We start from the raw sequence: 14,692 nt of genomic DNA, 5'->3' as shown, positions 1-14,692 counted from the left end.
CCACTCATTTACATTGTTTTCTCTCATTTTTTGAGTTTCAGAATAATGAGTGCATTACTCACGCTCAGTTCATGGAACCATTTCTCAGGGATAACTGATAACTAAATTTTGTGCACTTTTTTTAGTTTATTATTTTGAACATAGAAAACAGACAGTTTGCCATCTGATCAGTGTATTTGCCTGATAAATGTATGGTCGCTCCTTTCTGCTTTCTTTTATTTCCTGTTAAAAAAAAAAAAAGTGTTACATGAAACGCACAGAAGTTGAAATAATCCAATAATTTTACATCAAGCGTAGAGTGTTAGTTACACGGAAAATGAAATTAATTTTTAAGAACAGTTGTAATATTTTCCAGAAACGCTCTAAACCTCCAGTCAGTCACATGTCATGCTGAAACTAAGATGCGAAAAATTCCCATAAACCCTGGAGAGGCGCTGAAATTGAAGAACTGTAGGTCCCTGGTGCGTCTGGAGGCAGTCGGAAGCACCGCGGAGGACTGACCAGGCGTTCGCTCGTCGTGCCACAGGCTTGTCTGGGAGATAAAGACAACGCCACCTTTATTTCTGTGGAACTTTACTTCCCACTTCAGCTGTCTTGTCTTGTGTGCAGCCGCTGCCCCGCCCGCCCGGGATGAGCCTGGAGGGTTCATCAAGTGTCCACTTGCTCCAGACAAACCGCAGCATCTTATCGCAGCGGGTCAGAGAGGACCACAAGAGCGCAACTTCATACTTACAGTCATTCTCTGTTCTAACAGCGGAATATTTAAATATTAAAATCTAATTTTCCTTCTATGTACTTTTTTTTTTTATCGTTCAAAGAGGAAGAAAAACAAACAGGACATCACTTTTAACGATGCACTGTGCGTCCCCCTCCTCTTTGACTTTGTGAAACGAGAAGAGGGTGACCAGCGGATAGCCTCTTTTTTTTTTTGACGTCGTCAGCTCGGTTTGAAGGATGGCGGGATGCTGCATGTCGGCGGAGGACCGGGAGAACCAGAGGATCAGCGAGGAGATCGAGAAGCAGCTGCGCAAAGACAAGAAGGACTCCCGCAGGGAGCTGAAGCTGCTGCTGTTGGGTGAGCATCACCTGGAGCGACCCGGGCCCCCTGGGCCCTCAGGGGCCGCTGTCCCACAGCCGATGACGCGATTTAAATGATCAAGTTTTATTAATGGACACAAGTCTAATCAGCTGTTCAAAACCTTCAGCAAAAGACGTTCTGACGTTAATGTGTATTTAAAATGAGTTCAAAGAAACACATTAAATCAAACTCCAGCCATTATGTATTTGGAACAATTTAGGGTTTTTTTTCGTTATCCATTTCCAAACAAAGATCTCTATAAAAATAATAGTGAAAAGGTTTTGAAGAATTCAATTTTTTTTGGTTAAAAAAAATCATTTATGTATAGTACATACAAAAAATTAGATGCCGAGGATTACATGCTTATTTCCAATGTGATCCTTCGTAACAAAAATCCACAATAAACAACAGAAAACGCAATAAATAAAACAACAACACAGGATATTGAAACAATGTATAGTTTATGAATTAGGGTCATATTCAGAATTGTGTTTTTTGTTTACTTTTTAAAGAGACAGATAGAGATAGATAGATAGATAGATAGATAGATAGATAGATAGATAGATAGATAGATAGATAGATAGATAGATAGATAGATAGATACAGTACTTTATTAATCCCGGAGAAAATTGTAACAAATATTATGATGTTGGTTGGGTGAGGAAATATGCCTAAATGGAATGTGCAGGCCAATCAGCTCACATATCTGGATCACCTGACCCAGGAACGGATAACTCCTGATGTTCCACCACTAAGTGGAAGTCCACACAGACGTCTGTGAGCAATGATATGACAGCTCATGAACTACTGGTGGTAAACTGGATGAATCGGTCTTCATGGCCAATGAAGTGGGTGGTTTTAGTTCATGTGACATGAAACAGACATGAGTAACATCCCTGTGGTGACATCAGCACTGTAGGGTTATTTAGGGTTGTGGTGTATATTCCTGGTGTCGAAAACGAGGGGTCAATCAGTTATCGGGGACAACTTCAGATCAGATGTGTTGAGAACCGGTGGATTTTCCGTGCTAAGCAGACTTGCCGATCCTAATGTCTACCTGATCTATCAGGCACATGAAAAAAAAAGATAAGACAGTTCAAAATTTAGTCCCTGACGTTGGCTCAATGTGTTTGTAACCGCTGCCTCGTGCACCCATAACAAGGGATGTTCACTCAGAGCTCATAGACAATGAGCTCACCGAGTTGCTCAAAGGCACTTCAGCAAAGAGACTAAGTGAGTAAGGGTTCAAAGGATTGAGACATCCTCATGTTTCTGTTTTCTTTGTCCACTTCTAAAGCTGTTGAGACCCTGATTCATGTTGTGAATATAGAAACTTGGTGTTTCCCTGTAGCATCGAAGATCAAGATAGCCTTGAACACAGCGGTGTAGTGATGCATGGGCCTCAGTCAGAAGTGGATTTGAAAACCATAACTAGCTGATGAAGGTACACCTCATACAAAACAGATGCAAAAGCAGTGTGAGGTTTGCCTGTTATGTTTTCACGGAGTGTTCCAAAAGAAAGAGTGTTTCTCCCAGTGGCTGAACAAAAGTCATTATAAAACCCATTTAATATAGATTTGTGCTTTTGCATTTCTGTGTGTCATATATACAAAACGTGTTTTTCATTCACGATTATGATCGCCTCATGTACAAAAAAATGGATGGATGGATGTTTTTCATGTTCAGTGTTATCTTTGACTCACGGAATATTCTTCACTTTGAGAAACCAAATAATACAGACCTGCAACTAAGATCAAATTGTAGTTGAAACTACGCCGACTTAGTTAGCTGTTAATAAGGTACATCCTCAAGAAAATCTCCACTGATGAAATGTTTTTTACTCTAATAACCATTAAACTAATAATTATTCCACTATGCTCCTAAAGAAAGCTTCTCATGGTCAAGGAATCATATGATCAGGCTACATGTGTTACATTTATTTGGGTGCTAGAAATTTACTTTGAAGACGGAGCATGGCTCCATTGATAAGTGATGCCTCCCAGCTCATTAAAGGCCCACTCTCTTTCTGAAGGACTTAAAACTCATCAAACTCAGTTTTACTTTCTCTCCTTGTTACTTGTTTACTCATTTGCCTCCCTCATCGTTAATCTGCCCTTCTTCACCGAATCCCTCTCTATAGCCTAGAAACTTGACTTGTAAAAAAGCTTAATTCAAATGTGGAAACTTTGCCTAAGCCCCGGTTTTCTGAGATGGAGGGACTCAAGCATTCATGATGTCATGCAAAACAGACAGGAAACATGTCATCACATTAACACCTTTATTGAGACTGCAGACAAACACACTCAAGCAGACTTGACAATAATACTCAAGTATGCTAACAAACATGTATTTGTTAAACAAATAGATCCAGCAGCCTGTGGTCTGAATGAGACATAAGGAGCTGGTGCTGTAGGACTTGAGGAATACCAGAGACGTGATAAAATGCATTTACAGGATGTAAACACTTTGACATATAGACAACTTCTTGATCTACATTTACATGAAGGTTTCAGCAGTTCACTGATGATTCAATTTAAATATATATTTAAAAAAAAAGATACTTTACACTTTTGAGATTGTTCAGATCCAGATAAATTTGAACACATATAGGAGGCGTTTGTATGATGTCACAATAAAAACAGTTAAACTGCATGCATGAGTAATCCTTTTTTAACAGTAAACATTTCTAATAATAGGTATACGTAAGTGTACATCCCTACCTCCCCTCACAAACAGAAGATGTTTCTCCTGCAGGTTATTTAATAGCATGTTACGCATAGTAAATACGGAAATATATAAATAATGTAAAATGATATGGAATAAATCCCAACTGTGTCCAACAGGTACTGGAGAGAGTGGAAAGAGTACATTCATCAAACAAATGAGAATCATCCACGGAGGTGGATACACAGATGAGGACAAGAGGAACTACGCCAAGCTGGTTTACCAGAACATCTACACGTCCATGCAGACGATGGTCCGAGCCATGGAGAGCCTTAACATATCATTCTGTGATCCTCAGAACCAAGTGAGTCACATTGGGTCTGCTCCATTTGCCACTTTTGAATATGGACTACATTTAGACTTTTGCTTTTCTTCTTTATTTCTACAGTGGGTTTTTTTTTTTAGTAGAAAATCGGACTTTTTTTTTAAATCACCAAAATATAAAACTGACACAGGACCAAATTAGTAAAATTGATTTGACATTGGCTCCCAAAAAAATTGCAAATCAAATTTTGAAAAACAAAAACAAAGTACAATGGGTTGTTTTTACACAAAATTTTCGAAAGAAATACTTGAATATGAACCTGAAATACAACTTGTACGTCATGTAAAATGAAATCAACATAACAAAACCCTCACAAATAAAGCCCTTAAATCAAACTATTGAGATTGTGTACAGAGTACAGAGGGATTCTGCTGCTCTGGACACACAGTACATCTGCAGCGAATCTAAACCAGCCTTCTACTTCTCTCCTCTCATTGGTCAATTTCCATGAATTACAAGAAATTAGAGATATGATAGATGGACCTTTTTCTAATTGTCTCCATGTTCGTCTCTGGGTCCACAGAGCCATGCAAACTCCGTGCTGGATGTGGAAGTGGATAAGGTGGAGGATTTCGAGGAAACCCTGGCAGCAGCCATCAGCAGTCTATGGAACGATCCAGGGATACAGGAGTGCTATGACCGACGCCGGGAATACCAGCTGTCTGACTCCACCAAATAGTGAGCCATAGAGACAATACACACAGTAACAATCTCTTCAGCTCCGCTAAATGTTACCACAGAAGAAAGTATCTCTATAGATTGTCTGTAATTTCTCTGTAAAACGTAATCCTTGCACTATCAGAGTTTATTGAGAGGCTAAATATTGCACTGCATTTAACAGGCACGTCTATGGCAACCACTGAAAATCGGTGAGGATAATAGGTTTGCATAATTTGTTTTAGCAACAAATTTCTTATCCAAACTAAATTGCACTTATTCAAACAGTTGTGAATTAAAATCAATGACATAATACCAATACATAAATAAGGAAATAGAGAATTAAGTATTCCATCACCCAATTTGTCTTGGCAATATTTAGACCATGACATTTTAAAATAAAATTGAAAAGAATGAGAAGATTACTTACTAAACATAGCAGAAAAACTAACTAGAGACTGTATTTTTGAGTATTGTTTTAGGATTGCTGGAATCTGTTTTTACAGCAACTGTGGACTCATTTCACTGAGTAATCACAAAATGACAATGCAATGAGCTAATATTGGAACAAAAAAATAGTATTACCATCACGAATGACCTGATTTCTGTGAAGCTACTGGTGATCAAGATGAGTGGACAGGATATCAAAAAAATTTTCTAGGATGATTTTGTTATTTATAGCATTTCAAGATAAAATATACCTCATTTCTTCCTCTGCTCTGCAGTGACCCTTTTAAATTTAGATATTACAAATAAATACTAATACTCTAGGTCGTGTCTAAGTAAGCATGGATTCTACTTGTTATAGCCCTAAATTTTTCTTGAGGCTGTTATTTAGATTTGCATTTCCTTTTCCTTTTTTTCCAGCTATCTCACTAACCTGGATCGAATTTCACAACCTTCATATTTACCTGACCTGCAGGACATCCTTCGAGTTCGAGTGCCTACCACAGGCATCATAGAATACCCATTTGACATGGAGAATGTCATCTTTAGGTGAGATGTGACAAATCAGGGACTTATACTTATTCTGGCATGTAGCATAATTTTTCTGTTGTTGCTGGGATTAATTGCTACTGCAGGATGGTGGATGTGGGGGGTCAAAGGTCAGAGAGGAGGAAGTGGATCCACTGCTTTGAGAACGTCACCTCCATTATTTTCCTGGTGGCGCTCAGCGAGTACGACCAGGTTCTGGCAGAGTGCGACAATGAGGTGAGACTTCAGCTCCACAGCTCATCATGCTCTAGGCTTTGAGCCCTCAAACTGTCTTCTTTCTGTGCTGCTATTTCATTGCAGAACCGTATGGAGGAGAGCTTGGCCCTGTTCAAAACCATTATAACATATCCCTGGTTCCAGAAATCTTCTGTCATACTTTTCCTCAATAAGACCGACATCATCGAGGAGAAGATCATGTACTCTCATTTAGCCACTTATTTCCCTGCGTTCACAGGTCAGTTTGTTGGAGCAACACACCTACTCATAAGTCATATGTAGATCTTTAATATACGTACCATGCAGTTACGTTTTAATAATGCACAGTGTACCCAGGTGAAGCTGTTTCGGCATTTGGCTTGAACGTTTAGTGTGCAAGAACCACCTGAGGTTTGAGTTTGGAGCATCAAATTTAAGTGTCTCAGTTCTAGCACTGGGAATCTAACAAGGGGAATTGTATCTTGCATTATTATATCCAACTCATTTACTGTATATCACAGGTTGTGGACTGAATAATTAAAATACTGCTCTATATAATGCAATTCAGTTCAATAAACAACATCCTTCAGATTTGAAGGACTGTTCTATTCATTTATGTAGGCGTACCTTCATAGGTTTTCATAATACATTTTTTTTTTTACATTTTGTGCAAACAAACCTACACCAGCATCCTTATTAATCATTTTTCTCTTGACATGAGAATCTTTGCAGAACAGACATTTGTTGATTTTTTTTTAAATATGAAATATTAATGTTTTATGTGTCTAAAATAAGCTGATGTAATGTCAACCCTAAATTGCAGGACCTCAGCAGGATCAGAAAGCAGCTCAAGAATTCATCCTGAAAATGTATCAAGAACAAAACCCGGACAAGGAGAAGACGCTGTATTCTCACTTCACATGTGCAACAGACACAGAGAACATCCGCTTCGTCTTTGTGGCTGTGAAAGACACCATCCTCAGACACAACTTGAAGGAATTCAATCTGGTGTAGACCGGAACAAGAAGACAGATACAGGAGGAATGCTCTGATATAAGACCTAGAGAAAACTGTAGCGCTTTTCCTCGGAGGTCTGAACAGGCTAAATAGTTCCCTCCAACCACTGAGTGCCCATAAAAGTGTAGGTACAGAGAAAATGAACATTACAGAGGATACAGTGCAATCTCTTTGTCAAGACAAGTTTTTCTTAGTTTAGTTTCCATCTTTCAGAGAAATGCACAGCAGAAACCAGAATATAAAAACTGATGAAGTGATGTTACTGACCTTTTGTGTGGGCTAATTATTACTTCTAATGTGAAATGACTGTTTTACTGATTTTCTTTTGTCCTGAATTTTGTCTTATAATAGCTAGAAAAGATTTTCTTGTCTCCTTTTGCCTGCAAGTGCCCTATTTATTTAGGATATTCAGCTAAAGCTGAGTTTGTTTTAGATGTAAATAACCCAAGAAGCCTACTCTACAACTTTTTGTCAGTGCTAATGGAAATATTCTTGTAGTACACAATAAAGGTTATGTAACAAAGAGTGTGATTATTTATTCTACATAGAATATACTAAAGGACCCTGGAATTTTAAATAAATTTTATTTTTGATTTGTAAAATGATGGAGACAATAAAATGATGTGACTGCAGGAAACATTCTGCTCCCCAAAGCATCATCCTTGACAAACTTTAGCAACAAAATATTAGAATAAACAGTTATGCACCCAAACCAAAAGCAAACCTTTGAAATAAACATCTGAGTAAACAGCTGATAATATTTAGCATTCATTCTTTTAAATATATTTTTCTCTGCATAACCCATCATCATAATTGGCATTGCATATGTGTGGTACAAAAACATAAAAGTGCAATATTTACTTTGTAACATCACAATACAGACCTACGTGTCATGGATGTATGTATATACAGACAGGATATTAGATTTGATTAATATACAGCAGATTTAGCGGTATAAAAATAGCATGCGTCTCTACATCACACTCTGAACAGTCTTCAGTTGCAGAAACGCACACAGAAATAGAAATTAAATAAAAATAGACAGGTTTCAAAATGGTACATTTTGAGTAACAATTATTCATTAATAAAGAAAATTCAGATTAGTTTCCCTTTACATAATTCATTATAATTAACAGTGCACCACACTAAATGTGCTACATCGATTATAGTGAATTTGGCTACAATAATAGCTGATACGCTGAATCAGTGCTGCTAATAGAGCCGATCAGGACTTGAAATGTGTTCAGTATAACTATATAAAATTAGCCTTGGATGTATATTGGAATGAATATCAAAAATTAAAAGATAACTGTCTTTGTGAATCATCCAAATTCAGCAGTGTTTCATGAACAGGCAGTCTTGAAGAGAAAGATCTGAAAACTGAATGTGTGCAAAAGGAGGACGGCAACAACAGCGAAGAAACAAGACAAAATTTGGTTCAACGCGTTCCGAGCTTCACTGAGTCAGCCATCCGTTTATAGCACTTCAATAGCATGCACACATATGAACGGAGCCTTTCACCCTCGGCAGAGATGTTTTAACCACTACTCACACCTGGAGGTAAACAGAATTAGCATGCAGTTAAGAGCAAAGGCACTGGCACACAGATTTTGATGTGCATGTAGGTTATTTATGTAATTTTTCCCTTTTGATAGGTTAGTATTTTGGCAAAATCTCTCTTGCATCTTCCAGTTTGGCAAGAACCCACTGAAAATAAATAAAAAACAGCCAGAATTAATTTTAGCACAATCACAAACAGAGGCTGCAGCTTGGATAAAATAAATTCATAATGCATGAATTGTACTTACTGTGGCAATCTCAGGATTTTTGAAGTTTATGATCTTCCCAAACTCCTTAGCATGGAACACAGACTTAACTCTTTCCTTCAGTGCAAGAGACAAGGTATTTAGAGCACTAATTTGGATAACACTTTTTTAAAAAATCTGTAATTCTTAAAAACAATTTTGCCTTTAATATCAGGGGAAAAGATAGCTCTTGAAACTAATCATGAGACGTGCACCTTGGCCTCGATGCGAAGTCGGCGGTTCTCTACAATCATTGGATCCTTGGTGAACTCTTCGAACAGATACTGCCACTCACAAGTCAGCTGACCAAACGTGCCTTTGGTCACAAAAAAGATTCCCCTGAAAAAGAAACCACAAAAAAATTGCTAAAAAAAGATAAAGCATAAGATACACAATGTGAGTGAAATATTGGACGTTAAAGGTTGGTGAAAAATGGACACAACTCTATCTTGAATGTGTTAATGGAGTCAAAAGGCTTTTTTCAGCAGCCAGAAGCACTAACCTCTTGGTGATCATGAGTAAATCTGAATCGTTGACCATGGCATGAGCAAAGTATCTGTGCCTGGAAAAACGTCCATTCTCAATTTTCTGAGGAAAGACAAAGTTAAAACACATTTTCAAATGACTGCACACTATAATGACCTGCAACCGTGCTCCTCTATAAATAGAAATAAATACCTGTATAAAGTGTCATTCTCATGGAGGTGAAAAATGCCAGAGTGGTAAGGAAAGGTGGGAAGAAACCAAGACAATGGCAGGTGGAAGTTTAAAAAGTGATCATTTATTGGGAACAAGTGGGCAGGAGAGTGAATGACAGAATGATGAAACAAAAACTTTACATTCAAATTATGACTATGGGAAGATTTCAGTGAAGGAGAAACAATGAAATAAAAGGTTTCTTCAAAGGCTTGTGAGAAAATAAAATAAATGAATAATGAAAGATACGAACAATGAAGAAAACACACATTAAGTTAAAATATGTATATTTTTCTATCTTAATTCTTTAAAATTAACATATAAAGCCAACAGAAAACTGAAATATGACTAAACTGGCTCCAAAACAATTTACAACTAAAAATTTGATAGAAGAAATTATATTTCCAACCCTTTCAAAAAACAACAACAACAAAACATTTTGTGTGAACACTAGAAGCTTCACACTTCCAAATCACACTTGTGTACGCAGAACACTGGAGCAGAACTGGTTCACCAACCAGTTGTGAAGGGCAAGGAATCAAAACTGGGTATTTAATAACCTCAGACAAAGATTCAATTTTCAGAAGATACCTGAGAACGCAGCCTCATCCGTCAAGCTCCACACATCATCAATTGTTCAATTACTCAAACTTCTACAAATCTTTCAAAAGTGAACTTGCAGAAAGCATGCGCGCACACACACACACACACACACACACACACACACACACACACACACACAAAGTCTACACTAAAGCTGTCAGTTTTCGTCATGCCCCTCATCCTCTGAGTCACTTCTACTGCATTCAATGTAGAACACTCTCCTCTGTGGACATGGCAAGAGAGAACAGTCAAGGTCAGAGCAGAGCACAGACTTGATCGTACCCACAGAGCTGCTGTTCTCTGCGGATCGACTCTAAAGCCTCACTGCCGTGTGCAGTCAGGACTGGTTTGGGTTTCAGTCAGAGAAATACATTTTCAGTTCAGTCTAATCTAACCAAATCAATCACACTTGGGATTTTCAAATAAACACATCTCCACCTGCTGCAAAGTTTCAGTTTTCCATGACCTTTCAATAATAATAATAAAGCTATCACAAGTAAAGAGCACCAGAGAAACTAAAGAAGCCTCTACTTCACATTATATTTTTTCATATTTTTGTAAAAACAAAGATTTTCTACTGTATTTTTTTTTACAATAAAAACAAGCCTGATATGTAGCATTGTAATATTCTAACAAATCTAGCCATCAGTAGGTCTAAAACTGGTGACAGACAGGTGAGTGATTTAGGGGAAAAAGATGCAGATGTTTCTTCTACTCAGGATATGACAGATAACTGAAGGGTTTGGAAATGATATGATGAAGTCAATAATCAGGGCCTTCAGAGTATCCAAAAAAAAAATTGTAACCTGGGCAATTTCATATTGATGACTTGAACAGGACTCGCCATATTTCAAAAAGGAATAGTTTTTGGGAGAATGGTCTTAAACCCTTCAGTAGACCTTAGATTTATGGAACTGAAGCAGAAGCACAACATCTAACTAACAATTACTATGTTTTTTCCCCTTTTCTGCAAATCGAAGGCAGAATTCTACAGACATCTTTGTCAAAAATCAATGTTTAGTTCTGACCTAAGCATCAGAATCAAAAGATTGCACCAACTCCATCCAGCACAACAACCACATAAGGTCCCGACAAAAAGTGAACCATCGCTCATTAATTAAAAGAGGCAGAACTGTATTTGTGGTTACAACTAAAATGTATTTTTCTTACCTTTTAGCAACATAAAACACATCCACCCAGGTGAATTAATCATAAACACGTGTACTGAACCCTCATCTATGGATCTTTAAACAGGGAAAATCTAATAACATCCCTGACTATGTTAAAACGTTTAACATGTGTAAAGATGTACAGGAGTAAGAAACATGAGCAAGACTTTCTTTGTGCAAAGTGTGTGAGATGGTGAATCACTGCAACTGTTTTTGAGAGCATGTTGGAGATGTCTTCATCTCAGCTAAATAAAGAATATCAACCATTATTTGCAAGTCAGACTATGTGAAATTAACAAATTGTGTTTTTGTCCCACCTGGAGCATCTGACTGCCGAAGCCCTCCTTCTCCTTATATGGTCGTATGACACCATCCTCGTGGATGAAGCGAGGAGGACGCAGTGATTCAATATCTTGTGAAGTCTCTGCTGCCCTAAATTTGAGACATGACACAGTTGAATCGTCATTTTATTCCTGCACACACACAAAACAGAGATACACATATACTGTATACAACTTCAAACATGAGGACATGAGAGCTGTATCACACCCATAGGAATAAATACACAGAAAGGAACATACCTCTTGATCCCCTGGAAAGTACTGCTGGCCATGTCAATAATGCCTCCTGTCGGTCTGGCAATGGCACCAACCAGACCTTTACCTACACCTTTAAAAAAACCTGCTGCGCCCTCCTTCTGGGCTCCTGCAAACAAACAAAAATTATCCTGTTTATGAAAAAAGAAAACAGGGCTGGTGCAGAGTTGGTACTTACATAGTCCTAATTGTGCGAATTTATATCAGCACATTTACGTGATTGGATTTTAATACACGCACATGCCAAACACTATTATAGAAACACAGGTCAGGTTTAGCATACCTTTAATAGGTTTGGTAACAATCCCTGTGATTCCACTGACAAAACCCTGAAAGGTAAGCACAGTATCGCTATCAGTTCACTCCTTACGGAAGAATTGGTGACAGCAAACCCTCTTCCAGGAAAATTATAATTTCATATTAATATGTTAAAAAGATCACAGTATTTAATTCTGGTATATTGTTGCATTAAAAACACGTCAGGGTTTTTTTTCTGCTATGTCAGTCAAGCTGAACACGTACAGACACCAGTCCCTTTCCACCCCTGGTCAACCCCTCCTTTAGGCCACTGGGTTGTCTGTTCATAGTCTCTCGTCTCTTCTGCTGGTACTCCTCATCCATCGTTATGGCAGCAACGCCCTTCGCCATGGCACCAGTGATCCTTGAGGCTGCTCCAGCTATACCCCCTGGAGGAGAAAAAGGATAAACTCCAACATTTCTTCTTCTTAGTCGGGTGAATCAATTTACTATGTTCATCTGTTCAATCCTTTGTTTTGTTAGCATTCAAATTTAATCAAGATAACAATTAATGAGTTTTTAACAAAGATCTGGACCCATTATTCACTACACATACAGCTCTAGAAAAAATGAATACTGTAGACCACTTCAGTTTTCTTCTGAAATCAGCAACTCTACAACAGCCATTCCACTAGGTCTGCTGAATTCCAACACAAGCACGCCTCATTAGTTAAAGCATTAGTGTTGTGATTTTTCAAAAATAAATGTTAATTTGTTTTGTTTGGGAATTTAAGGTCTGAAAACGGCATCGTTTTTGTTATTTTGACCATTTGTGCAAATAAATGTGATAATGTCCATTATTTTTCTTTGGAATTTGAGAGAAATGTTGGCAGTAATTGAATGAATGAAAAGAAGTATATTTTACTAAAACACATTCCTATAAATAGTAAAATCAGAAAAATTTTTGTTTTTTTTGCAGTAGTCTCTTAATTTTTTCCACAGCTGTATAAGGTCTTTCTTTTTACAGAGACATGGATCCATTGATTCTCAGTCATCCAGGTCATTGTTGATCTCTGTGTTGAATAAAGTTAGCTGGACAGGTAGGAAAAGCTTGAAGATGTTTTGCCTCAAGACGCTTCCTCAGGTTTGAGGAGCAGCTGACTTTATTTTACACAGAACTCAAACTTTTCTCATTGAACAGAAAATATTTCGGTTTACCTTCAAGAGTTGTTTACATCAACCTCAATTAAAACCTAACCAAATGATGAATACATTGCTAACGTACCTGTACATGGCAGTGATTATAAATGTTTTCCTATGTTCACTATGCTTACCAACAGCTCCTCCCACCAGAGCTTTCACCCCAAGAGCCATTCCTTCAACAAATTCCTCAGGCCCCTGGATGGCCCCCTGCAAAACCACAGATAACAGTTAAATACTGAAAACACGATACCAGTAGCTTTGTGGAGCCTTAAGCAGCCATTCTGCTTTAAATATTTACACAGATCTATGGAGTCCTAAGCATATTCAAAGACAGAGTGGCACATAAATGTTGACTTTAAAATGGGTGTTACAATCATACCTGATAAGGCTCATAGAAAAAGGCTTCCACTCCCTCAGATAGGCCTCTGATCAGTCCAAAAGGATTTCCGAGTACATCCAGGCCGAGTACCAGAACATACATCTGTTTGATAGCCTGAAACATGAACATGTAAAAACTGGTGAACCGACTCGTAGCCAACTCTTTGTTGGTTAAGGTTTTATTTTTATTGTCTTGAGGGTTACATACGTGAATGAGAAATACCCAACTAATCAATGTAGTTTTGACTTATGATGCTTTTGTCACTGATCATGTGTCTTACCTGCTTGGAGTAATGTCTGATGACTTCCCACTGTAACTGCTGGGTGGTGCAAAACTGAAAATTCAATTCAAAGAAGGCCAACCTAAAATAAAGAATGAAAAAAGTAATACAGATTCCTCAACAAGTAATTGACAAATCAATAAAGTAAATGTTACTATGTGTGATTACTGTGGTGCCTATTTGGAACCCCAAGTAGGTTCATACTTGAAAACAACATCCTGCGCATCGGTGAGTGTTGCACCGATACTCTTCAGTAGCAAGTTCAGGGACTGGACAGGAATGATCTCTGTTTGTCTTTTCTCCTTCATGCCATCTTCTCCTCCGGTACTCAGAGAGAAACTCAGGTGAAGCTGTAAAAAAATATAACTTTGCATGAATATAAATAAATACAGTAAAAACTATGTATGGCTGATTCTGCTGTGAGTAAATTCAGACAGATGTATAATTTAGTCATTCCTTTGGCTATAGATTTTTGATACGTCTCAATGTTAATATTTATAGTTATGCATCTTTTGAGGTGTTGTACAATTTACAAACCTTGATGGGGGAAATGTGGAAGTACTCATACAGGCTGATAGGAGAGTTGTCAGCAGCAGAGCCATCGTTTAGTTCTGTCTTCATATGTTCTATATCCTTCTCAAACAGTTCCACCTAAAGAAATGAATACATAATGTCACTTAAGTCATAATCAATCTCAATGATTCTCCAAGTAAGCAAAAGCTTATGTCAACC

General features: G+C 37.8%; 2 protein-coding genes across 2 annotated transcripts in view; one reads left to right on the top strand and one right to left on the bottom strand.

The window, feature by feature from the left end:
• Nucleotides 1–832: 832 nt before the first annotated feature.
• Nucleotides 833–7,436, top strand: gna14a (guanine nucleotide binding protein (G protein), alpha 14a). Its single transcript, XM_068309888.1, has 7 exons — nt 833–1,075; nt 3,922–4,106; nt 4,651–4,805; nt 5,652–5,780; nt 5,867–5,996; nt 6,081–6,234; nt 6,799–7,436. Exons 1-7 carry the CDS (start codon nt 955–957, stop codon nt 6,987–6,989), a joined length of 1,065 nt encoding a protein of 354 aa, XP_068165989.1. The 5' UTR covers nt 833–954; the 3' UTR covers nt 6,990–7,436.
• A 311-nt stretch (nt 7,437–7,747) lies between these two features.
• The window catches only part of vps13a (vacuolar protein sorting 13 homolog A), a 38,874-nt gene continuing 31,929 nt past the window's right edge, over nt 7,748–14,692 (bottom strand). The window contains exons 64-76 of the mRNA XM_068309886.1: nt 14,498–14,611; nt 14,165–14,310; nt 13,961–14,042; nt 13,681–13,794; nt 13,433–13,508; nt 12,384–12,547; nt 12,145–12,190; nt 11,847–11,970; nt 11,583–11,697; nt 9,300–9,385; nt 9,013–9,136; nt 8,801–8,875; nt 7,748–8,699 (exon numbers count right to left, since the gene is read on the bottom strand). Coding sequence (XP_068165987.1) covers nt 8,649–8,699; nt 8,801–8,875; nt 9,013–9,136; nt 9,300–9,385; nt 11,583–11,697; nt 11,847–11,970; nt 12,145–12,190; nt 12,384–12,547; nt 13,433–13,508; nt 13,681–13,794; nt 13,961–14,042; nt 14,165–14,310; nt 14,498–14,611 — 1,317 coding nt within the window. The 3' untranslated portion in view covers nt 7,748–8,648. The remainder of the gene's footprint in view (nt 8,700–8,800; nt 8,876–9,012; nt 9,137–9,299; nt 9,386–11,582; nt 11,698–11,846; nt 11,971–12,144; nt 12,191–12,383; nt 12,548–13,432; nt 13,509–13,680; nt 13,795–13,960; nt 14,043–14,164; nt 14,311–14,497; nt 14,612–14,692) is intronic.

This window comes from Antennarius striatus, chromosome 3, assembly GCF_040054535.1.
Source record: "Antennarius striatus isolate MH-2024 chromosome 3, ASM4005453v1, whole genome shotgun sequence".
NCBI lineage: Eukaryota > Metazoa > Chordata > Actinopteri > Lophiiformes > Antennariidae > Antennarius > Antennarius striatus.
This window is presented reverse-complemented; position numbering and strand designations above follow the sequence as displayed.

Bases quoted from the DNA above. Each gene is read 5' to 3' on its own strand.
- gna14a (XM_068309888.1), top strand. From the start codon at position 955: ATGGCGGGATGCTGCATGTCGGCGGAGGACCGGGAGAACCAGAGGATC. The intron at 1,076-3,921 runs GTGAGCATCACC...TGTGTCCAACAG, and splicing joins GCTGAAGCTGCTGCTGTTGG to GTACTGGAGAGAGTGGAAAG. The intron at 5,781-5,866 runs GTGAGATGTGAC...TTGCTACTGCAG, and splicing joins ATGGAGAATGTCATCTTTAG to GATGGTGGATGTGGGGGGTC.